At 42.4% G+C, this 25,399-nt stretch overlaps 1 protein-coding gene across 2 annotated transcripts in view; it reads left to right on the top strand.

The window, feature by feature from the left end:
• Positions 1–25,399, top strand: part of rgs11 (regulator of G protein signaling 11) — a 164,735-nt gene that overhangs the window by 131,979 nt on the left and 7,357 nt on the right. The window contains exons 13-18 of one of the 2 annotated variants that reach the window (XM_080206663.1): positions 2,622–2,737; positions 4,623–4,710; positions 13,106–13,244; positions 18,547–18,629; positions 19,470–19,575; positions 21,166–21,329. In XM_080206663.1, coding sequence (XP_080062789.1) covers positions 2,622–2,737; positions 4,623–4,710; positions 13,106–13,244; positions 18,547–18,629; positions 19,470–19,575; positions 21,166–21,329 — 696 coding nt within the window. Of the gene's footprint in view, positions 1–2,621; positions 2,738–4,622; positions 4,711–13,105; positions 13,245–18,546; positions 18,630–19,469; positions 19,591–21,165; positions 21,330–25,399 lie in introns of those variants that run through there. The other variant, XM_080206664.1, reaches the window with a different exon arrangement.

Here is a 25,399-nt window from a genome sequence, read left to right as displayed (position 1 = left end):
CCTAAATCAGTGTCCCCAGGTTATCAGCCCTTCTATCACTGGAAACAACTTCTCTTATTTACTTAGTGAAAAACTTCATGATTTTGAATTACTCTGGTAAACCTTCTCTTAACCTTCCCCGCTCCAAGGAGAAAAATCCCAGCTTCTCTGGTCTCCCTGTATAACTGAGGTCCTGCTTCTTTGGCACAATCCTAATAAATTTCCTCTGTACCCTCTCTGAGAGTCTGACATCCTTCCTAAAGTGTTATGTCCCAAAGTGGAAATAAAACTCCGACAGATTCCTAACCAATGATTGATAAAGGTTTAGCATAATTTCTTTGCTTTTGTCCTCTATGTCTCTGTTTATTGACTCAAGGATCCTGTATGCTTTGTAAATAACCTCTCAGCCTAACCGGTCACTTTCAGAGGTTTGTGTATATTCAGCACCAGATCAGACCTAAATGTTCTGGATTTCGCAGAATCGTTATGGTGCAGAAGGAGGCCATTTGGTCCATTGTGTTTGCACCAGCTCTCCAACTGAATATTATGACTTAGTGCCATTCTCCTGCCTTTGCCCCGTACCCTTGCACATTGTTTTTACTCAAATAATCATCTCATGCCTTTTTAATGCCTCAATTGAACCTGTTTCTACCACGCTTCCAGGCAGTGCATCCCAGGCCCCAGCCACTCGCTGTGTAAAAAACATTTTTCTCATGTTGCATTTGCTCCTTTTGCAAATCACTGTGCTCTCTCATTCTCGATTCTTTTACAAGCTGGGGCAACTTCTCCCTATTTACACTGTCCAGCCCCCAAATGATTTTGAGCACTTCTGTCAAATTTCCTCTTAGCCTCCTCCTCTCCAAGGAGAGAAAGATCCAAGGAGGCTTTTATAAGCTGGTAACTGGAGACAGATATGGTATAAGGCAATCTCTAAAGCAGTCTTTGACACAGTTGTTAGTGGTACCAGGATTATCCACATCAGGAACTTGCTGATATAATAATCCACCTAGCACAGTCAGTGCTGTAGAGAAAATAACAGATCATTGCCTGTTAGAATCATCCTCACACCAACATATCCATTATTCATCCCTCCTGTTCCTGTACAGGTATGTTAGGGGGACTAGCTAAGGCATGGGGTTATGAGGATAGAGTCTAGGTGGGATTGTGGTCAGTGCAGATTTGATGGACAATGGCCTCCTTCTGCACTGTAGGATTCTATGATTCTATAACAGCAGGAGAAATTGAGCTGGGATGGTTTCAAGAAATGGGTGACTTGATGACATCACCAGCCCTACGCAAGAATGGCAAGTTCAGACTATGACTCAGAGATTCTACACAACAGGACATCTGCAATGGCACAAAGGAAGGGGAGGAGGATAATGGTATTAAGAATGCAACAAAATAGATGATGGCGAGTCAGTGGCCCATTTAATAAGCTGCCCAATTTGCCTGTTGCATTGGTTTAAATGGAAAAGAAAATTGGTGGAATATAAAAGAGGCTGACAAGACCAAGGCCACCTGGTTACTTGAGAACACATCACGTTAGACCATTAGACAATGCTGTGTGAAAGATCATCCGAACATTACGGGAATGCACCGGTCAAACCTATCTTCATCTTCGTAAAATCCGCTACTATTTGTTGACAAACTAATCTCACATGAGCAGATCCAAATATATTGGATTTAAAATAGCCAAGAATATTGCTGAAGCATTTGATTTTAACTTTATGACTAAATAATATGTATCCATAGAGACTAGTCTGGATAACAACATTTTGGGAGAGATTGTCTCACCTCCCAGCCATCAGCGGGAGGTGAGAATTCCCATTGATTTCACCCCATGCCAACGGGAAACCCACGGGTGGGGGTGAGGTACCAGCAGAACGAGAGAATCCTGCCGGTGTGAACAACCGGAGAATTCTGGATCATGCAGGTTCAGTTGGAGGTTAGGAAGGCAAATTCAATGTCAGCATTCATTTCCAGAGGGCTAGAATACAAGAGCAGGGATGTACTGTGGAGGTCGTATAAAGCTCTGGTCAGAGTCCATTTGGAATATTGTGAGCAGTTTTGGGCCCCATACATAAGGAAGGATGTGTTGGTCTTGGAGGGCGACCAGAGGAGGTTCACAGGAATGATCCCTGGCATGAAGGGTTTGTCACATGAGGAGCAATTGAGGAGTCTGGGTCTACACTCGATGGAGTTTAGAAGGATAAGAGGGGGATTTAATTGGAGCTTACAGAATACTGAGAGACCTAGACAGAGTGAATGTGGAGAGGATGTTTCCACTAATAAGAATGACTGGAATTCAAGGGCACAATCTCAGAGTGAAGGGACGATCCTTTTAAACTGAGATGAGGAGGAATTTCTTCAGCCAGAGGGTGGTGAATCTGTGGAACTCATTGCCGCAGAAGGCTGTGGAGACCAGGTCATTGAGTGTTTTTAAGTCAGAAATAGATAGGTTGTTGATTAATATGGGGATCAAGGATGACGGAGAGAAGGCAGGAGAATGGGAATGAGAATCATACCAACCATGATTGAATGGCAGAGCAGATTTGATGGTCCGAATGGACTAATCCTGCTCCTATATTTTATGGTCTATTAATAAACTGAGTTAATAATTATAGATTTCTTGCTGTAAACAGAGTGACAATCCCGACAAGGTTACGTGTCGAACGTTGGGCATTCAATTTTGGTGAACTGCTCCATGATCCCCTTGGTCGACAACAATTTAGATTCTTCCTAGAAAGGGAGTTCAGTGGTAAGGACAACTAAATCAAATCAATATAATCTTTTCAATACTTAAAATATACTGATTTTAGAACTATCCTATCATTTTGTTTAATAATTTATCACTTATTTTATTAACTTTTATCGTTTGATCATTTATTTAATTAGCTTTTTTTCCATCCCCCATTTCAATCTCCTTCATCCTCTTGCTGCAAGGAGATGAGTAAGACCTGGCCTGTGGCTTCATGGAGGTGCAATGTTCTGGTGAATGGGCAGTGCAGTGCACAGAGGGAGGAGACACAATCCAAAGCCGGGGCTTTCCAGCCCTGCTGCGTGGGTTGCAACAGGCCAGCCAAAAGTCCAATGACTTTCGGCAAGACTGGAAAATCCCGCTGGCGGGAGTCTCTCCTCCAAGTTGGAATGTAGTATTTCCTGGCTGATACTTCTTTCCACAATTGATAGCATCCCCCCCGTCTGCCTGTGTGGGACAGTTATGACAGTCAGTCCAGCGTCTATAAGCTCCGCTCCAGATTTCTGTGACGTATTCCTTTATCTTAACCAATTGTCACCATGGTTGACATGTGAGCCCGAGCTGCCTTGAAGCATAATAACATTTATTTTTTGCTCACTGATTCATCTTGTCTGAATCTTGTGGGCATCATTAATCTCATCATTATTCATCCTTAGCACCAACTTAATGTTTCCTACCATGATAGAAATTAAAGCATCTAAATTTGTTAAAAACTCATTTTGTGGGAAGTGAGAGTCGCTGAATTCACCATCATTTATTTCCATCCCTGACTGCCCTTGAGAAGGTGGTGGTGAGCTGTCTCGAATCACTGCAAACCATGTGGTGGAGCTACACCCACAGTGCTGTTAGGAAGTGAGTTCCAGGATTCTGACCCAACAACAGCGAAGGAACAGAAATACATTCCAAGTCAGGATAACGAGAGGCTTGGAGTTTTAAGTTTATTTGTTATTGTCACAAGTAGGCTTACGTTTACGTTCCAATGAAGTTACTGTGAAAATGTCAAAGTCACCACACTCTGGCTCCTGTTCAGGTACACTGAGGGAGAATTTAGCATGGTCAACACACTAACCAGCATGTCTTTCTGACTGTGGGAGGAAACTGGAGCACCCGGAGGAAACCCACACTGACACAGGGAGAAATTGCAACTCCTCACAGACAGTGACCCAAGCGGGGAATTGAACCCGGATCCCTGATTCTGAGGGGCAACAGTGCTAACCATTGTGCCACCCTGGAGGGGTACTTCCAGGTGGTGCCGGTCAGGATCATACAATTGATTTGATGAAAAGTGCAGTGGTGTGCTGACTGATTGTGACTTTGCTGAGTTGGTATACCAGCTCTGCAAGAATCCACAGGTTAAACATCTGTACCATGCACCAGACAGACTGAGGGCCCAACACTCTAGGATGCCTTAGAGGCCCTCCAGCTTACCTCGCTAGCTATAACTGTGGCTCCCCTCAACAATGGTGGCCTTATTGCTATTTTTAATTTTAAATGAGTTAAAGTCACCCAGAGGACCTCTCAAGATAGAGGTACCCTCTCTCCCTCTGCCTCAGCTGTAATTACAGGTTGCAGCTCCTTTTGTGCTGGAGAACTTCCTGTGGACACTTCAGCTTTGAGAACTGTCTACAGTCCATAATTAGATGGTGATTCTACTCTCTGGCCACAACTTGACCATTTGATGTAAAATCACTGTCAGTGACTGTTTCTAACACAGTTAGAAACTTCTATTTGACTCCAGACACAAAACCCAAAATCTTGCCCAATATCATGTTTGCTGAATGGTAGAGGTAAGCAAGAGAATCGAGAATTCATTATTTAAATAAACAGTGGCTGTAAGAAATAAACACTGATATCCATAATAATTATTATGTATTTCAAACACTAGCTGAGAATCTAAGTTTCTGGGAGGCCTGTGAAGATGTACAGTACGGAGAGCAATCAAAAGTTGAAGAAAAAGTAGAGGGCATCTTTGAGTAAGTTTATCACATTTTACATAAATCTGCAAAGAACTGTATTATGTTTTGTAAATACTTTCAATCTGTAATAGTAATAGTGGCCGCGATTCTCCCAAAAGCACTAAATTGGCAGGAAAACTGATCTAAATCTCAACTGTTTTGTCAGTTCAGCTTCTCACCTGAATCTCCGCACTCTGAACACTACGAGGTCCCAACTGTAAATCTCTTAAAAACCCAGGGGGCGTGGGGCCTATTCACGCTGGAGTCTGACACTTCTGGAACTCTGTGCATGTGCAGTGGCTCCAATCTGTCAGTCTCCCCATTTACTGGCCAGCTCGATCACAAGGACCCCCGCAGTGCTGCCCCTCCAGCCCTCCCAGAGCCCGATCGTGGCCCCACAACAACTTCCAGCCAGCCCTGACCCTCCCCCATCCAGGAGCACCCTGATGTCCAGCCCAGCCCCCCCAGCAATGGTGGTCCCCCAAACCTCCTCACCCCAGCAGAGTACCCCCCACCAACTGACCCCCACGCCCCGGGATCAGACCCACCTCTCCGGGAGGCAGGCCACCCCCCCATCCCAACCACTGGCCTCCCTCCATCCCAGACTGATCCCAATGCAGGGTGGCAGCAGGACCACCCACCTCCGCCAATCGCCCCTTGGCCCTGCCCACAATAGGCCCCGCCCCCTTGGCAGTCTGATGTTCGGTGGCCAGACCAAGGTGCTGCCTGGCCATGGGCATTTTGCCCCTTGGGCAGTGCTGGGGGCACAAGCTGGCACTGCCAGGGTGCCCATGTCGAGAGGACACCACTCCTGATTGCCCCCCGCCCCCCCTTCAGTCCAGTGGGGTCTCCCACTAGCTCCCTGAATGTGGGGAGCTAGTCTGATCCCCGCAGGAATGAAGTGCTCCTGGTGGGGTGGGCGATTCAATCGGGACCGGTAAGTTCCCGATAATGACATTTAAAAGACATTTAAAACACATTCAAATGACTTACCTGCCTTTCTGCCAGTTTCCAGTGTGGTCTGACCGGTGACTATTCACCGGCTCTGGGAGGTGCACATGCATTCCCAGCACAAGTCCTGGAACAAGGCTGACAACGCGCATCTCCTACCCCGACCCGCCGGAAAAGCTGTGGGTCGGGATGGGAGAAGTGCAGCCAGTTTCTCTATCCATTTCTTCATCTTCCATGCAAACCCATGCCCCTCTACACAACTCCATCACTTCTTACAGCCCCTATGCCAACATATGTGAGCCCATGCCCCACACCCACCATTTTTGCATTAACATCCTTCATGTGAACTCACCCAGTATCTCTCATGGGCAGACCTCAGGAGTTATGCTGTGTTGAAATTAAATCAAGTCCCTCGTATCTAATACAGACTTCACTGTGTATAAAAACTAACACGCATGAATAAAAGGCCATTCAATTCATTTAAAGCTTTTCAAGTACTTAATTTCATATTTAAAAAATGATATGCGTAACACCACATCAAAGACAGGTAAACTGACAGGTATAACTGTTAGGAGCTGTCAATCACTGTGAAGTTACAGGCCCTCACTGTGATAATCATAAATTGTGGAAGTAGTCAAGCAGTAGTGATAACCCTTGGGCTTATGTCAACAAACAGCTATTGAAATTGTAAGCACTGATTCTTTTTGACTGAAAGATGCAGCAGGCTGTTCTTAACACAAAATTTAAAGGGTAGGGCATTTAAATAACTTGAAATCTTGACAGTTCCACGGATCATATCTTTTTTTACACATTTATGTCCATTCTAAAAGATCCCTAAAGGCTAACAGGCCTCTCTAAAAAGATACCTGACCTCTGCAAAGAACACCAGTAGGTTAGACCATTTCCACAAATTTGTAGGTCCCGCGAGTTGTGTTCAGAAATCTTGGTAATAAAAAATTATTCTAAGTGCAGGCTGCTGCACTTTTAAACATGCCAGTGCCTCCATGAACTGCACACGTATGATTATGTCCTGCCGTCATTGCTGGATCCAAGGGCAGGACTTCCAGATTAGAGATTCCAGTGCATTTTTCTCCAAGTGGTGGAATCCAAAAAGGCACACCATATGTTTTTGATTTGAACCTAAGTAAAATCCCTTCTGAGGTCAAACAGACCTTTCTATGGATGCACCCTTCCCCCGCTCCGATTCCCATGGCGGACAGGATGGTAAAATTCCAGCCCCTGCAGCTCTCAGTGTTGGTGAAGGTCTCAGCTTTCATCACAATTGGGACCACAAGATCCAGCCCATATTTGTCCCATCCAACATGACTCTGACACACCGGAACAGGGTTCCCCAAACTGTCAGTGTTCATCCTAAGTTGGGTCTCGGGCTGAGTAATTCGGGGCGTGAGTGCCAAGATGGCAATAGCGGCTGTGGAGCAGCTAGCCAGATTTTACAGCCCTGAGTTTGGCTGTGAGACCCCTTTAACTGCACAAAGCGGGTCCAGTTTAATGAAATGAGCTGCGAGGTCCAATAGCAACAGCAAAGCCAGCAGGTTTGGTACATCTCTGTGTGCGTGTACCCCTAATGCTTGAACTCCCTAACTCATGTCTCCCCACCTCAATCAGCTACTCTATGTAGCCCATCACTTCCAATCATATCTACACACCCAATCCCACCCCAGTCCAGCCAACAACTCTTTCGCTCCAAGCCCCATTCACCCCTGCCCTCTCTGGCTCATCCAAATGTGAAATATTAAAATAGGGCAATTTTTGGGAGCCATGCATTAGAGATAGAGCCTACCAATAGAACAGGAAAGGTACCAGCGGAGAATTAAGACTGAGCCAACAGCGAGAGAGAGTGAAAGACAGAGAGAGAGATCATCCTGATTCTACTTGCATAGGTCTCCTGGATTCTGTGGGACAGGTTCCTGAGCTGGGCATGGAATTTTGCAGTAACACTGATTACCTCCCAGGCTTTCAGTGTAATTTGTTCCAACGTTTTTTGCAACTGCAACCCAGCCAGACGCACAGAAAGGAAGTTTTGAGGTCTTCCAGTTGGACAGACTGCCCCAACATATTAAGCCTGAAAAACTAGTTTCTGTTGTAAATTTCACAAAGCAGACCCAGAAGGTTATGACTGGCAAAGGGACGATGATTAAAGCAAAGGGAAAAGGATTTGAAAAGGAGGAGCCCAGTTTGCCAGCTGGCCCCATTCACAGTGCTGCATGTTGGCCTCAGCAGTAAAAATCTAAATATTTGGGTCACACACAGATGGGGCAGAGTCAGTCCAATTCTTACAGTAACATCCGGACAAAGTTTGAATTTAATGGTATGAATTCCATGATCTTGTAACAATGACATAATTGCTTAGTGTTCTTTGAAGGTGGCAGGAAATCCATAGGCACAAACATTTGTTATGGTCCCTTTTTAGCAAGATCACCTCATTGAATAAATTGCATGTCAAGGATCCTCGCCATTAATGCAAATGAATCTCATTGTAGCCATTTAGGGATTGTGATTAATGTTGTAAGGGCCCTGCTAACAATGGGTGAGATTTCAACCCCTCCCCCCCACGCAGCATGTTTTGCAATGGTGGGTTCTTCCATTCCTGCCGCTGGCAATGCTTTTCCTGTGGTTCACACTCTCTGCTACCCAGGGGTTCCCTGTCTCCATCAGTGGAACTGGAAGGTCCCACTGGCAGGAACGGCTGGCAAATTTCAACTCATGTAGTTTGTGATCTAACATAGAACTCAACCTTGGCTGGCCAGGAAAGGGAACAATGCTGAGCCTTAAGGTTCATGTCCCACTCCAGAGCTTGGGCACAAAAATCAAAGCTGACAGTTCAGTGCAGTGCTGGGGGAAATGCTGCACTGTTGTTGTTTCTGTGCTTCAGGTGATACATTAAGTTTAGGCCCCATCTATCTGCTCACATTTGTCATGAACCATGCTTATGTTATCTACGAGAGTGCCCCAACTTGAAATACCGGTTCATTGTGGTGTATAGTTTTGTTTTTGGAATGGCGTTAGGAGTCACGTGAAACCCCAGTGAAAATAAACAGTCCAGTCATCGTTTCACAATTATTAAAGACTATTTATTGAATTAAACAAATACACATGAATAGGACTGCAATAGTCTAAGACAATTAAGTGTATAGGTCATTAAACACGCACAGTTTATGTAGAAATTACTCTTTGTTCCAAATATATCTATGATCCGTAAATTCCTTAAGAGTTCCTCCTTCCCAAACAAAAGTTAAATAAATCTATATTTCAAATTCCACACAATACAGCAGAGAATCAAATCTGTCTTTTCCTGGTCCAACAAAGATACTTAAACGGCCTTTATGAAGGCTTCTGCACTATTTTGGCTCTTGGACTTAGATGTGGGCCTAATTTCTTGGCTGTAAATTGTGGACTGGCCTTTCAGGCTGTTAGATGTAATCTGACCTCCCTGCTCCTGAGTGTTTTGGCAATCACACTATTTGATTCTTCATTCTGTGTATTTGGCTGTCTGTATCTTTCAAATTCCTTGACTCTAGAAATGATCATATGTATATCTCCACTGATCTCAGTCATCTCGATATGCTATTTCCTACTGATAGGGTGATTTACACTTGGTTCTGTCTAGATGCCTGATAATCTAATTTCTAGGAAAGTCACATCTCCTTATACCTTTTGAATGCTGAATATTGCTGTCACTGGACAGATTTCTACCTGTTGCTGTGTATCCTATCATGCCTTGTTAAATTCTTGTTACTGCTGTTACTAGGCAGATCGATGATATGTTGATGTAATAGATCCCATGACACCATTTTGAAGAAGAACAGGAAAGTTATCTCTAGTGCCCAGGCCAATATTCATGCCTCAATCAACGTCACAAAAACAGATTATCTGGTCAGCATCACATTGCTATTTATGGGAATTTGCAAATTAGTTGCTGCATTTCCTGCATTACAACAGTGACAACACTTCAATAGTGCTCCAAGACGTCTATAAAAACACCATATAAATGCAAGTCTTTTTTTACCTCAGAACCTTCCACTCCCAGCAGCATTGGCAATCGTGGCGGCAGGTGGTGGGGGAGTTGTGGGGGGAGGCGGGGGGTGGGGGTGGGGGGGGGGGGGTGCTTAATTTGGCGTGAATGCAAAAATTAGTTTCCCACCAGAGGAAATTTGTTTGGAATTCTGTCTGCCATAACAACCACCCCCAAAGTTCCCCAATTTTGCTAATCTAGGCGATACCTCTCGATTTGTCACCGTCCGGCTGGGATACCCTAAGTTGTTACAAACCAAGGGGAGGAGGGATGATGAGCTCCATTTTTATTCAGCTCCCTCCCCACCCCCTCTGCTGGAAGCAACAAGGTTTAATCTAACAATGTTCCCTTCCACGTGGATATCTTTTCCAGTCCTAATACTTACGTTTCAAAAGGAGCCAATTTAATCAGGCTTTCTTGAGTTAATGATTGGGTGAGTTTATTAATAAGTAAAAGGTTAAGAATATACGTGGTAAAACAAATGCATATCCATTCATACAGATTGGAAATGAAAATTGAGTCCAGTGGTAAGTAAACATAAATAAAAGGGTACACTGAACAGTTCTTGACTTGTAAGGAGTAGCTGATGACGCATGTGGTTGTCAGAGTTTGATTTCAGTAGCATTGACTTTGGTAGGTGAATAGTTGTCTCCTTGATTCCAGTGTACTGTGTTTTGACAGAGAAATTTCAGTTCAATGTCTAGCTGCAATCTTTTTGCTGACTGGACTGACCTCCTCAGTCAGAGCAGGAGATACATGCAAAAAAATGGATATTTCGTAAGGGCACTGCCAGCTGCTTCTGTTACTGTATCACACACCTTTAGTGTAAAAACCTGCACATACTTACCCTCACGGAGCACACACAGCTAGACACTGGGGTAGCTCTCTCAGCTACTTTTTAATCCCTTCTTTGTACATTCCATGTGGAAAATGGAATCTACTGGCCCATCTAGCATTAGAGGTCAATCAGAGGCCATTATTAGGTCCCTTTGTCTTTGCCAGAGATAGTAATCAGTGTCTGGATGGTGGTGGACGTAGAAGCAGGGAGGGGGTTTCATTATCCCTTAGAGAAAGCAGCATTTCCAGTACATTCTCACCCCACCTTGGGGTTTGGTTCCATTTTAAAAAGTAAAACTCAGCTCTTTTTCAAAGTTCAATATTTCAGGCGTCATTCTATATTTTTTCCCTATCCCCATGATATCCCAACTTCTACAGGGATTTTAAGGTCGGTCAATGCCTCTGCTAAGCAATGTGGGAGACTTCATTTGCATTCATTAGCATCGCATGAAAGGGCCAACTCACTAGAATCACACTCCCCTCCAAATTAGGTGCCCCACCAGCAGATAGTAGGAAGATTCTGTTTTACCACCATATATGTGGCGTCTATCTGGTGAGCTTCACTTCATTCATGATTTGGAGGTCAGCAGATTTCCTCCCACCTCCATTCACACCAACATTGAAATATAGCAGGTGCCTGTAGCAGAAGCTGCCCCAAGCCTGGGCACAGGAGGCACGACCAGACAGGACAGATATGACTTGGCTGTGTTATAGTATTGTGTCTCATTGAAGAGGTCTTGAGACTTGTATATTTAAACTTGAACCATTTATTGGTAGACTTTAACTATTTATAGATCAATGGGTATGGATATGAATTGAGATGTTCCAGGTGGGTAAGCTGCTTGCTGTCAGAGTTCTCTCTAGACTATAATGTGCTCTGTGCCTTTGCTTTTCCAAGGAAGTGGTAGCTCACACTGGTACCTTGTTCATGAGGAACTAATGCTGCAAGGACTTGGAGGGCATCCCATGCTGGTTGTTTTGAAGGTGACCGTCCCATTGAAATTTTGCCAGCAAGTCCTTTCAGGGGTCTGCTAGGGACCCTCTCAATTGATGACACACATTCATAGGAGAGGTGACACATGCCTTTCTAAAAAGCTCACCATTACGTCCAGTTCTTGACAGAAGCCAGACTACCAGAACTGTTGGATTTGCAGCAAACTTCAGTTTCCTGCAAGTGCAGGGCCCCATCCACTGCATACATGTGGCATGAGAGCTGTCTGGCAGCAGCCAATGAGACTCATCAGTTGAAAAGGATTTCACTCTCTTGTGATCACAGCGAGCAGATCCTGCATGTTTATGCCTGGTACTCAGGGAACGCTCACCGACCTTACACCTTGGCACATTTGCATGTGCCACAGACATTTGAGGGAACTCTGTGTTCTCAGCGCTGGCTCCTGGGGGACAAGGGATACCCCCAGAAGATGTGGCTTATGATGTCTGTTCACCATCCACATAGTGCTGCTAAGAGAGATACAATGATGCACATTCTGCTGCAGATCGAGTAAATTTTGGACTCCTGAATATTTTGGACCAGGCAGGCAGGGCTCTCCATTACAGGAGAGTGTCCTGCACTATCATTGTTTGCACAACCCTGCCCAGCCTTGTGCTGCAAAGAGGAGGATGTGTTGCTGGAGCCATACCAGGCAATGATATATCCAGAAAGGATGCTTTCTATGGTGCATCTGTAAAAATTGGTGAGAGCTGTTGTGGACAAGCCAAATTTCCTTAGCTTCTTGAGAAAGTAGAGGCTCTCTTAACTGTAGTGTCGGCATGGGGGACCAGGACATATTGTTGGTGATCTGAACATCTAGAAACCTGCAGCCCTCAACCATTCTACTTGTAGTTCTAGAATACAACTGAGGACAGGAGCTCAGCAGTATGTACCACCATTCTCTGAAATGGCTTCCTGAGCCTACAGCACATCACACTCAAACAGTTTTACTTTAAAGAGTCCCACATCAGCTAAGGGAATCATGCCCTGAACCACTGTTATAGATTTGCCCTATTAGTGGTCAATTGATTCACTGAAACATAAGGCAGTAGGAAAGAAGAAGCATATCAGGGACGGTAAAACCTGTGAAGGGCTACCCTCTATCCCTCATGGTTTACTCTGCTTAGCTGCAGCCATGATTAGTAGAGATCTAGTGCTGCAAACAGTGTTCATCATGTTCCACTTGATGAAGGCCACGTGCAACTGGACATATGGGCATACCCGTGCAGAAGGAATCTTGGTCCAAGAGGAATGTCTCAGTTACAGCACTAATGAAGCAGTAAAGCAAAAATGTCACATTTTTCTGGCTCAGAAATGCCAATTACAGAGCATATGGTGCCATATGCCTCTGTGCCCCTTTTCACAGTCTGTCTGAGAGTTAGATATTTCCACTTCCAAGATCCAATGTGCAGAATATATACTACAGTGAACAAAAAGCACGTGAATTCCATTGACAAGTACATTTATCTCACCGCCTAAGATACTGTGGACAAACAGGCTTTCTCAGGACATCCTGTCTTACTGAAAGTTAGCTCCTGACTCTCAGAATGTTGACCCCTTGATTTCTATTATTATTTACCCAAGATTTGTATTACTTGCAGACAGTTTCTGGCAGCAGGGGCCAGCAAATGGGTGAACATTGATAGTAAAACAATGGAAAAGACCCTCGACGGATTACAAATTCCTCATCGCTATGTCTTTGAAGACGCACAAATGCATATTTATTTCCTAATGAAAAAGGTAAGTGCATTTATAATACATCTGAGTTTTTTATATGAATATAAGCCCATAAGACATGGGAGCAGAATTAGGCCATTCAGCCCATTGAGTCTGTTCCACCATTCAATCATGGCTGACATATTTCTCAATCCCATTCTCCTGCCTTTTCCGCATAAGCTTTGATCCTTACCAATCAAGAAGCTATCTATCTCTGTCTTAAAAAAATTGGCCTCCACAGCCTTCTGTGGCAATGAATTCCATCGATTCACCACCCCCTGACTGAAGAAATTCTTCCTCATTACAGTGCTAAAGAGTCGTCTCTTTACTCTGAGGCTGTGTCCTTGGATCCTAGTCTCTCCTACTAATGGAAATATCTTCCCCATGTCCACTCTATCCAGGCTTTTCAGTATTCTGTGAGTTTCAATGAGATCGCTCCCTCATCCTTCTAAACTCCATCGAGTGCACACCCAGAGTCCTCAAACACTCCTCATATGTCAAGCTTTTAGGCATTTCAGTATTCTATAAGTTTCAATGAGATCCCTTCCCATGATCCTTATAAACTCCATCGGGTACAGACCCACGATCCTCAAACGCTCCTCATATGTCAAGCTTTTCATTCCCGGGAATGTAATATATTGATATATTGTACATATGTGTGCATGCTTGCGTGTTCCTATCTTGTATCCTGTAGATGGTAGTAAACCTTTGAAGAACAGGAGGTAAGTTCCTTGTTGCAGAATTGACACCCTCTGATCCGCTCTTGTGGCCGTAGTATTTATGTGGTTGATCTAATTCAGTTTCTTGGGAAAAGAAAATGACAGAAAAGGGGCTTTCATTATTTTGTAAAGCACAAAACTGCTTAACAAATGTTTCATATTCTTTTGACACCCATGACAGGAACTTGACAATTATTGCTTTATATTTTTAACAAAGTGATGCCACACAATCTCATCTCCAGCAACCCAGTTGCATTAAGCATCCATTGTTGGATGGGAAGCTTCATGATAGTATTATTTTAAATAAATATAATAAAGCATTGTGTAGCTGTTTTCAATTTCAAAGAAATTATTCACAAACTCGCTCATTCAGAGGGCAAAATGTTACAATAGCAGTGTACCAAGAACGGTAAATTTTGTATAAAAATCTGGTTAATTCCACTTGCTCACTGCAATGAATCCCATTGACGCATTTGCTAAAAACATTAATCTTTGCCACAGAGAGTAAGGGCTTTAAATACAAAATATTTGTGTGGAATTTGAAATGGCAATGTTAATTTAGAAATTGTCAGCATAAAGGATTAAGAACTGACATAAAAGCAATCATAAAATTAGGCATGTGGCTTAGTTCTTCAGTCGCTGACCATTGACCGTTCTAATCCATATCGCTGGCAGTGAGAGACAGATTTTTAAGACCTACAGTGCAGAATGGGCAAAGGATTAATTAAGAATATTGATGTTGCAATGATTGTTGGTAGAGGGGAATGAACTAATACTGCATTTGAACATCGTGTTAGGTAACGATTTCTTGCCATCCCTAAAACTCAAGTGTTGGGAATTGAGACATTGTCTGCAGCATCGAGAGTTCCCTATGATGCATTGGGATTTTGTAACAGTCAGGAATATACAGCAGGCAGCTGCTTTGGTTCTGCTGCATGCACAGCCCAACTGGGATTTCATTCAGTACTCCTCACTGGCACTGGATGTAAATTTAAAGCAGAAACACAGGCCAAAGCTGCTGGCGATGTCTGATCGCTCAAAAGTTGCAGAACCTGGATTCTAGATCCCAACACGGGGCAAGCCCAGATTGGGCTGCTGGGACCCGGTTCTGGGATTCCCACATTTTTAAGACGCGGGTTGATGGGTTTTTGATAAGAGAGGGGATTAAGGGTTATGGGGAGAGGGCGGGAATGTGGAACTGAGCAGCGACAGATCAGCCATGATCTTATTGAATGGGGGGGCAGGCTCGAAGGGCTAGTTGGCCTACTCCTGCTCCTATTTCTTATGTTCTTATGTTCTTATGTGATATTTTGAAGGAAGAGGATAAGACATGGAGGGCATATGAGGGGATATGGGAGCTGGGACTATGGAGGGGATGAGAGAATGTGGGAATGTTGGTGGTAGGGATATAGCTGGCTATGGGGGTACGGTGCGAGGGAGGGTGGGTGGGAGGATGAGGGGCAATTATTAGGTTGCCTAATGCTTATTTACAGAAATTGGATTGATGTCCATGCAAATAGAGGTGGGTCTTTTAACCTTGCTGCTTCGGGATCCAGCTATCTCTATTCACCGTATCCCAACCTATCCTGTGAATCTGCTGATGGTCCTGTGACCACCAGAATAAATCATGCAGGTCAAAGGTCAGAATAGAACCATGCAGGTCAAAAGTCAGAATAGAATCATGCAGGTCAAAGGTGAGGCCCTGACAGCTCCCAGGTGCATTTATTTTGTGCAATCATTGTTTGAAAGGCAAGGTAGTATGCAACAATGGCACCATATAGAAGCTAGCATTGGCACTTAGTAGAGTTTGTATTAGTGGTTGGCATACTGGTCTAGCAAACCTGTGTTCAAAACTCACAGTGCCAGGGACCCGGGTTCAATTCCCAGCTTGGGTGATTGTGTGGAGTCTGCACGTTCTCCATTTATCTGCGTGGGTTTCCTCACAGTGCTCCAGTTTCCTCCCACATTCTGAAAAATGTGCTGGTTAGGTGCATTGGCCATGTTAAATTCTCCCTCAATGTACCCAAACAAGCACTGGAGTGTGGCAATTAGGGGATTTTCACAATAACTTCATTGCAGTGTTAATGTAAGCCTACTTGTGACACAAATCAATAAATTTGAACAATAAGCCAATTCACTTATAGTGGTAACAAAACAGAAAAACGCTGGAAAATCTCAACAGGTCTGACAGCAGGTCTGTGGGGAGAAAATAAAGTCAATGTTTTGGGTCTAGATGACCTTTTGTCAGATTCCAGCATCCACATATATTTTGCTTTTTACTTACAGTGATTCCCAATTAAAGTTGGTAAGTCAGGAACAAGCATGAGGTTATAAAACCATTTGCATTCTGATATTTTACTTAGGACAATTTAAACTTAAATTATTTTGGCAGGAATTTACCAACATACTTTAGACATTTCTTTTTAAGCAGTCCATGAAATTTCTACCCAAGTTCAAGTCTGCACAGAGACTTCTTCAAAGCAGTTTCATCATAAGACCATAAGATGTCGGAGCAGAAGTAGACCATTCAGCCCATTGCATCTGCTCCACTAGTCATTGAGATAGTGACTGATCAGCTGTGATAACCGTCAACTCCACTTTCCTGGCTCATCCCCTTGATTCACGAACTGATTAACAGTCTGTCTATCAAATATATCAAGGAAGTTTTGAACTGAAGCTCAAGTGTTAACAAAATCTAATTTACTTTGGTTTAAAAACTTCAGGGGAATTTTAATTTGGATTGTTAATTTTTCCGGACTATCTCTGTGAGATGTCAGGCAGCTACCACCGTTTGAAGATGTGTTTTTTAACAGGATAAAAAGGGAATGTCACTCTGTCATGGGGCGATCAGTCCCACAATTGTGGACGTCAAGCTTTGTCTAGCCAACATCACACTAACCATTAGAGTACACCCACTGAGCTCTCTAACATCAATGGTTAACTAGGTTGGTGGTACTCAGCAGGAAGAGACTGTTCAAAAAATAAGCTTGCAGTGATATTTAATTTTACATAAATTAAGTAAAAGAGAATGCTAAAATAATTATTGGCATTGTAACAAGCTAACAAAATACGATCCTTGACCAAGAAACTGACCCTACCTCAGTTCTAATCATAGTTGAAGTTGCATTTCCTGTAATTTTTCTACATGAATTTTTCCTTTACCAGCAATTGGAGATTTAATACCAGTACCAGTGACATAAGCTAGCATGGAATCATAGAATCCCTACAGTGCAGAAGAAGGTCATTCAGCCCATCATGTCTGCATGACTGTCCGACGGAGCATCATAACAAGACCCACCTCCTGCCCTATCCCTCTAAACCCCACATATATCCCACCAAACCTCCAACCTACATATCTAGGGCAGAACTGAGCTAGTTTTAACCTATTAGGGACAGGTTTGGGAGAGGTGTTAAAAATCCAGAAAATCAGTTTTAAAAATCAGATTCCCACCTCAAATCTATCTGTAAGCTTCACTGCTACTCAGCTTTTCAACTGTATTTCTGGAGCTTTAGAAAGGCTGGCAGCTACATCCAGAGAAGGATTTGATACACCAACAGCTAGGTGTCTTTGCACCTAATTCCTGGATCTGACACTCAGCCTGAGAAAGTCCAGCAATGAGGAAACCTCTGCACTCTTGCACCCTATCCCCAGGCCTCCAGTCCCAACTGAAGGAGAGGCCCCTGGTCTCCTTCCTCAGACCCTTGACTTCCCCCAACAATGTCTTCCTACATCACCAACATAATCGAGAATTGCATGCTGGTTCGCACTGCTGCCTCACAGCGCCAGGGACACAGGTTTGATTCCAGCTTTGAGTGATTGTACCTGTGGAGTTTGCACATTCTCCCCATGTCTGTGTGGGTTTCCTCCAGGTGCTCCGGCTTCTTCTCACAGTCCAAAGATGTGCAGGTTAGTTGCATTGGCCATGCTAAATTGCTCCTTAGACATAGAAGTCCTGCAGTGCGGAGAGGCATTTGGCATATTGAGCCTGCACTGAAAAGAATCCCACCCAGGCACTATTCTGGTAATTTACTTTACTAGTCCCCCCTGACCCTAAGGGGCAATTTAGCTTCAGGCTGGAATTGAACCCAGGGCCCTGGCTTTGTGATGCAGCAGTGCTAACCTCTGCGCCACTGTGCTGCCCTAGATATGTAGGTTGGAGGTTTGGTGGCATATATGCATGGGTTTATATGGATAGGGCAGAAGGTGGGTCTGGTTACAATGCTCCGTCAGACAGTCATGCAGACGTGATGGGCTGAATGACCTTCTTCTGCACTGCAGGGATTCTATGGTTCCATGATAGCTTACGTCACTGGTACTGATATTAAATCTCCAATTGCTGGTAAAGGAAAAATTCATGTAGAAAAATTACAGAAAATGCAGCTGCAACCATGATTAGAACTGAGCTATCCTTTAAGGCCATTTTCAACCTAGTAGTTAAAAAGATGAAGCAACTGTTCCAGTATTTCAATCTGGCTGTAACCATCCTTCAAAAAGTTTAATGTTAAGAAGGCAGATATGGCTTGTTTGCTACAGAAGGAAGGGATACTTGTGCATGTTAATAACTCACTGAAGTTATACTGATTTCCTGTTTATATCATTACTCCAGGACTCTTATCCACGTTACTTAAAGTCAGATATGTACAAGAATATTTTAGCAAGATCCGTTGTTCCTCAGGAAACCAAGAAATGGTATGTTAGCGTATACATCATGTGGGGGAGTATTTGGGATATAATGTTAATCTGCTAAAGGTAGCATCAATAAGCAGTTTTGCTTTAATTTCAACCAACCTTCAGAAAGAATGACATTTTATGATGTATCTAGATAAAGTTAGCAAGTTCCATAATCCTGTACCTTTTCAAAAACAAAATCAGAAGGCATAAATAACTGTCTATATAAAATAACATCTATTTATATAAAGGGAAGTAAAATAAAAGGTTAGGGTAGTGAAAAGGAATGAAAAATATTATTTAAATTTAAGGGCGGCATGGTGGCATAGTGGTTAGCATTGCTACTTCACAGCATCAGGGACCCAGGTTCAATTCTCTGCTTGGGTCACTGTCTGTGTGGAGTCTGCGTGGGTTTCCTCCGAGTGCTCCAGCTTCCTCCCACAGTTGAAAGATGGCTGGTTAGCTGCATTGGCCATGCTACATTCTCTTTCGGTGTACCTGAACAGGTGCCGGAGTGTGACGACGAGGGGATTTTCCCACTAACTCCATTGCAGTGTTAATGTAAGCCTACTTGTGACACTAATAAATAAACCTTAAAAAAAATCTTTTGGGTAAATATTTCTCACATCATGTACAGTTCTTGCAAAATTATAATTTATAGTCTGATTATCGAAGTCTGGAAAATATGATTGCATGCATTATTTTAATCTTATATTAAACTACAAGAAATAGATGCAGTATTTTCAGTTAAATCTTCTCTGTTACTGATTAGCAAAGAGAAAAATGCACCATGACCTGTTTAACTGCTCAAACCACTGTGTTTTTATTTGAACGGTAATTTTTGCATCCGTTTTTGTCTAGTATGATTCCATTCTTGCGGTGGTACCGTAACTCCAGCCAAAGCTCTGCACAGATGTTTTACCCAAAGGATGGAGATGGAAAAGGAAAGGACACAACGGTTTCACAGGTTCAAAACTAAACATGGCATACTAACAGCAGTAGCTTTCCTTTACCCAGCCAGAATTTTATATCCCACACTTGCCCTGGAATCAAGTGTAGACAATGAAAAGTTTCACTGCTGACTTTACATGGCAATTTTGTAAGTGACACCTCTTTTTTGGGGAAGTGAAAATTTGGTTTTTTGTTGAAAACCAACTGAGCTAAATTTTCCTGTATGCTATTTTTGAATAACCCAGGAATTTGGAGCAAAAATTGTAGATTGCTGTATCCCTCAAAATTGCTTTCAGCTACCCTTTATTCCGGGATAACAGTATACTATTGAAATCTATCTGGAGTATTAAATCACCTGCCACTAACATTTCTTGACTGTTAAATTCTACCTGAAAAGTATAAGATTAAACTCTGCATGTTATAGATGAATGTATATGTAACGTGTGCTAAGCTACAGGAGGATGGGGGCTGATGATAATTCCTGATGTGTGCAAGTTCCTTGTCTCAGCTGCCAAGATTGGGGAAAGTGCTTCATAGCGTTTCATAGGGAGGAAAGAAATCAGAGGGTCAATCATCAGCAATAGCTGTCAGACACCTCCCTGCCAGACATTAGAAATAGAAGTGGATGAAAAATTACCCCCAGCCTAGTTTCTTAGTTGGGGTGGTGCATTCCAAATGGAAACTGGTAAGAGAGGCATTAGCATTGCTGCCTCACAGCCTTAGGGACCCAGGTTCGATTCCTGGCTTGGGTCACTGACTGTGCAGAGTCTCCCTGTGTCTGCCTGGGTTTCCTCTGGATGCTCCGGTTTCCTCCCACAGTCCAAAAGACATGCCAGTTAGGTGCATTAGCCGTGCTAAATTCAGTGTGCCTGAACAGGCGCAGGAGTGTAACGACTAGGGGATTTTCACAGTAACTTAATTGCAGTATTAATGTAAGCCTACTTGTGATACTAATAAAATAAACTAAAAGAATAAAGCAAAAACCAACTAGCGGTATATGTTTCAAGAATTACACGCACAACAGCATAACCCACTGATGTTGAGGAATTTATCCAGCTTTATCTCAATAAACTGGCTTTCTCACATTGACCTCTTTGAACTGGGAAGATTCATCACTGTTAATCATCCTACAATTTATTGATGATGTCCACCCTACTTAACCAATTCAAAATCTGATGAAATGATCCTTGATGTCTATTATTCATCTTAAGGCAATATGCATAAGACAGTCATGTTATAAAACCATATTTGTGTTTTTAGCCATACCCTTCATTTTAAATATTTTGTGTTCTACAGTACTAATTCTCATATAAAGTGTTTTACTGAAATAAATGTACTTTAAGACAGCTTGGTGTTTTTTTTCTCATTTATAAAATCACAAATTTATATCTGCATGACACCTTCACTGCAGAACAAATGAGTTTTTTTTTAAATATAGAATGCTTTTTCCAAAAACTATATCTTGTTAAGTATTGCAGTTTAACCAGTCATAGGCATGTAAAAAAGTTTTTCCTCTCCATTAGTAGTGACAATTTAGTGTTTACAGTAGCTTCTTATTACATTGCTGTACCTCAAAATACTTTTCCTTTTTCTTCTGTCCCTACAGCTATGTCGATTCTCCCACCCTATGGCAGGAGTGTTCACTGGACCAAATATCCCAATTCATTCCGAGGATGCACCTTCCTGGTCCCAATCCAGCCTTCCCTCATTTTGCCCTGGAATCCTCCCTGCTGCAACTTCCCCCTCCTGTAGCTGCGTGGACCCCAAGAGGTTCTCTGTTTGTTCCTCAGTTCCATTGTCAGCATGTGATAAGAATAATACTGTGTTATGCTTTAATTCTTCCAAGTTCAAATCTAGTTAATGCAAGGGTAGAACCATGGCATTCCCAAGACCTGATAAAGTAAGTCATTTTCTTTACAATCAGTGTATTATTTTTACATACAGCGTATTGAATAGATACATCGACGATGCACTAGAACTGAGGAAGTATCACCATTAATCTAAACAGTAACCTAACAGTAAAATGGTTGGCTCAGTGGTTAGCACTGCTGCCTCACAGCGCCAGGGACCTAGATTCGATTCTGACCTTGGGTGGAGTTTGCACATTCTCCCTGTGTCTGCATGCATTTCCTTCAGATGCTTTGGTTTCCCCCCACAGTCCAAAGATGCAGGTTAGGCTGATTGGCCATGGTAAATTGATCCTTAGAGTGGGGTTATGGGGATTGGGTCTGGCTAGGATTGTTGTTGGTCTCGGCTGAATGACCTCCTTTTGCACTGTAGGGATTCTATGGTCAGGATCCATTATTTTCAGTATTTTGGCAAATTTCAGGTATTCACTAGCTTAGAAAATTTTTGGCCAAGGGATTTTAAAATAAAGTTGTGCATTTTTTGTATGCTGTTACTAGGTGTAATGATTGCAGTTAGGAAGAAAGAATCCTCGAGACAGTAATAATAGTGTTAATAAATAGTTACTTAGTCCCAAGAATGTACTTTGAATGTTCAAGATAGCATTTGATTATCTTGCAATTTATATTCTCAGTATTCTAAACTTTCTTCATGTTAGGGAGAGGCAGTGGCATGGTGGCATTATTGCTGACTAATAAAGAAGAGACTCAGGGTAATGCTCTGGGGACCCACGTTCAAATCCCACCTCAGCAGCAAATGAAATTTGAACTTAATGAAAATCTGGAATTAAAAATCTAGTAATGACTATGAAACCATTGTCAATTGTCATAAAAATCCATCTTTCAGGGAATGAAATATATCATCCTTACAAGGTCAGGCCTAAATGTGACTCCAAAGTCACATTACAATGAAGCGTGTATGAAACGTTTGCCTTTAATACTTAGCACATTTTTGGTTTCATACACTAATATATTGTTATATGTTTATCCATATATATTTATGTACAATATATACACACACGTATCAACAGTAGAACTTAAAATAAAAATTCCAAGTGGAAAGAATAATTGCAGAAGCATATTTCAGTAAGAAACTCATCATACACTATAGGCCAGAATTTAGTGTTGAAGTCACTAGCTGTTCAGTAGACTTTCCTTTGTGTGGTTTCTCCACTGTAATTTGCTGTTAGTGGGGGATCAAAATGGTGCTGAACCTTGTGTACAGGGCATCTGAACCTCTGTGGACAACTGTGTGTCTCCTTAACCAATCTCACTGAAGAATTGTAAATACCTGGCACAGAGTCTGAACCAAGACCTTCAAGTTCGCCAAACGAACTCCGTGTCAAACAGGTACAGAAAGCAAAATGGAGAGCCAGAATGAAAAACTGAATTATGGGAGAGAGAAAGGAGATGGAAAGAAAAAGTAATAAACGATGTAGCATTTTTTACAATTCTCCACCAATATTTAAAAGTTGAAGGAATGAGACTCCACATTTGTAAAAGTGAATTTTATTTTCTGGTATTGTTCCTTGGCAGTAATTCTACATCATACAATACCTTTGAATGAGGAGCCAGACAGTGAGTTACCATTTCCATCCAGTTTACGGAGAAGTAGAACATCTTGGGCAGCAACTTCAAGATATTTTTGCATTGAACAGTACTGTTCTGTGCTTGCCAGCATTTACTGTCAGCTTTGCACACAAATAGCAGTGAGGCTCATTGGCCTCACCATTATCGCTTTATTGTAAATTCTGATCCTGTCACATTTGATTGTTCAACAATCAGGAATTTGATTTAATGCTCTTAAAACAATAAAAATTCTGAAAATGATTTGGATCTATTTGGATTCAGGCATATAGAATAAATGGAATAATCTATAAAGCACAGGGAAATATCCAGAATATTCAGCTCTAAACCAACACCTCCACTACATTCAGAAACTTCTGTTCATGTCCTTCATAGGCTTTTTTCCTGTACTTTATGGGATATCTACATCTAGACTTCCAAGAGGTACCATTTTCTTGCCATTCATTTTTGTAAGAGTTAAGGTAAATCCTAGTACTGAATTAGGGACGGTGGCACAGTGGTTAGCACTGCTGCCGCACAGTGCCAGGGCCCCGGGTTCAATCCTAACCTTGGGTGACTGTGTGGAGTTTGCACATTCTCTTCATGTCAGCATGGGTTTCCTCTGGGTGTTCTAGTTTCCTCCCACACTCCAAAGTGTGCTGGTTAGGTTGATTGGTGCTAAATTGACCCTTAGTGTCAGGGGGTTATCAGGGAAAAGCCATGGCATTATGGTGATAGGGCTTGGATGGGATTGTTGTTGGTGCAGACCCAATGACCTCCTTCTCCACTGTAGGGATTCTATGAATCTAGGTTTAGCCATCATGCTCAGGGGCAGTTATCATCACTATAAAGATAATAGCTATTAATGTATATGTCTGTAAACCCAAAAGGACATTTTCAACGACTGATTCTTACAGGAGGTGACACATTGGAATACAGGTGAGTCAATGTCATTTTTTAAGCACTAATTTACCATTAATGGAAGGTAATTTATACATGATGCAAGGTTCAAACTAACAGATATCTTTTAGGGCAAAGTAATGCAAAACTTCCACCACTGCAATGGTTACAGGAAATGAACTTACTGCTGAATTAGGCAAACTACTGTTTGATCAGCAACTTCCCGAATAAAAACTGGATTAATATTTGGCAGCAGCCAGTGAAGCAATGTAATATGTTATCAGTCCAGTCACAACCATGTTGCAAACTGCTAAAGTGGATTGCGCCAAGATTGGTTTTTAACAAATGCTCTTACATTAAAAAATATAACTTAGCATTGGAAAAACACACTGAAAATTAATGTTCATCGGTCTTGCTAAATGCAATAGAAACTAGAAGCAGGAGTAGGCCATTCAGCCCTTCAAGCATGCTCAGTCTTTCATTTTGATCACGGCTGATCATCAAGTTCAATATCCTGATCCTGTTTTCCCCCTCATATTCCTTGATCCTTTTAGCTCCAAGAGCTACATCTAATTTCTTCTTGAAATCAGACAAGATTTTGGCCTCAACTACTTTCATTGGTAGTGAATTCCATACATTCACCACCCTCTGGGTGAAAAAATTTCTCCTCACCTCAGTTCTAAAAGGCTTACCCCTTATCCTCAAATTATGAGCCCTAGCTCTGGATCGCCCGCTATTGGGAACATTCTTTCTGAATCTATCCTGTTTCATCTTGTTAGAATTTTATAAGTTTCTGTGAAATCTCCTCTCATTCTTCTAGACTCCAGTGACTATCATCCTAACTGATTTAGTCTCTCCTCATATGACAGAGCTGCCATCCTAGGAATCAGCCTGGTAAACCTTACTAGTACTCCCTCTATAGAAAGAGCATCTTTCCTCAGGTAAGGAAACTGCACACAATACTCCAGGTGTGGCCTCACCAATACCCTATACAAATGCAGCAAAACATCCCAATCTCTATTTTCATATCCTCATGCTATGACAACATACCATTTGCTTTCTTTACTTTCTGTTGTACCTTACATTCAGTGACTGATGCACGAAGACACTAAGATCTCATTGAGCATCCACCTCTCTCAATTTACACCCATTCAAGTAATAGTCTGTCTTCCTATTATTGCTACCAATAACCTCACATTTATCAACATTATACTGCATTTGCCATGCAGATGCCCTCACATTCAGCCTGTCCAAATCGTGCTGAAGCATCTCTGCATCCTCCTCACAGCTTACCCTCCCACCCAACTTTGTATCATCTCCAAATTTGAAATAATACATTCAGCTTCCTCTTCCAAATCATTAATATATAATGTGGACAGTTGGGATCTTAGCACAGAACCCTGCGGAACCCCATTAGTCACTGACTGCCAATGAGAAAAAGACCCATTTATGCCAACTCTTTGCTTCCTA

Source organism: Carcharhinus amblyrhynchos, chromosome 18 (genome assembly GCF_965287045.1).
Source record: "Carcharhinus amblyrhynchos chromosome 18, sCarAmb.v2.hapA, whole genome shotgun sequence".
Lineage (NCBI taxonomy): Eukaryota > Metazoa > Chordata > Chondrichthyes > Carcharhiniformes > Carcharhinidae > Carcharhinus > Carcharhinus amblyrhynchos.
Note: the sequence above shows the minus strand (reverse complement) of the source record. Positions and strands in the feature narration are given on the sequence as shown.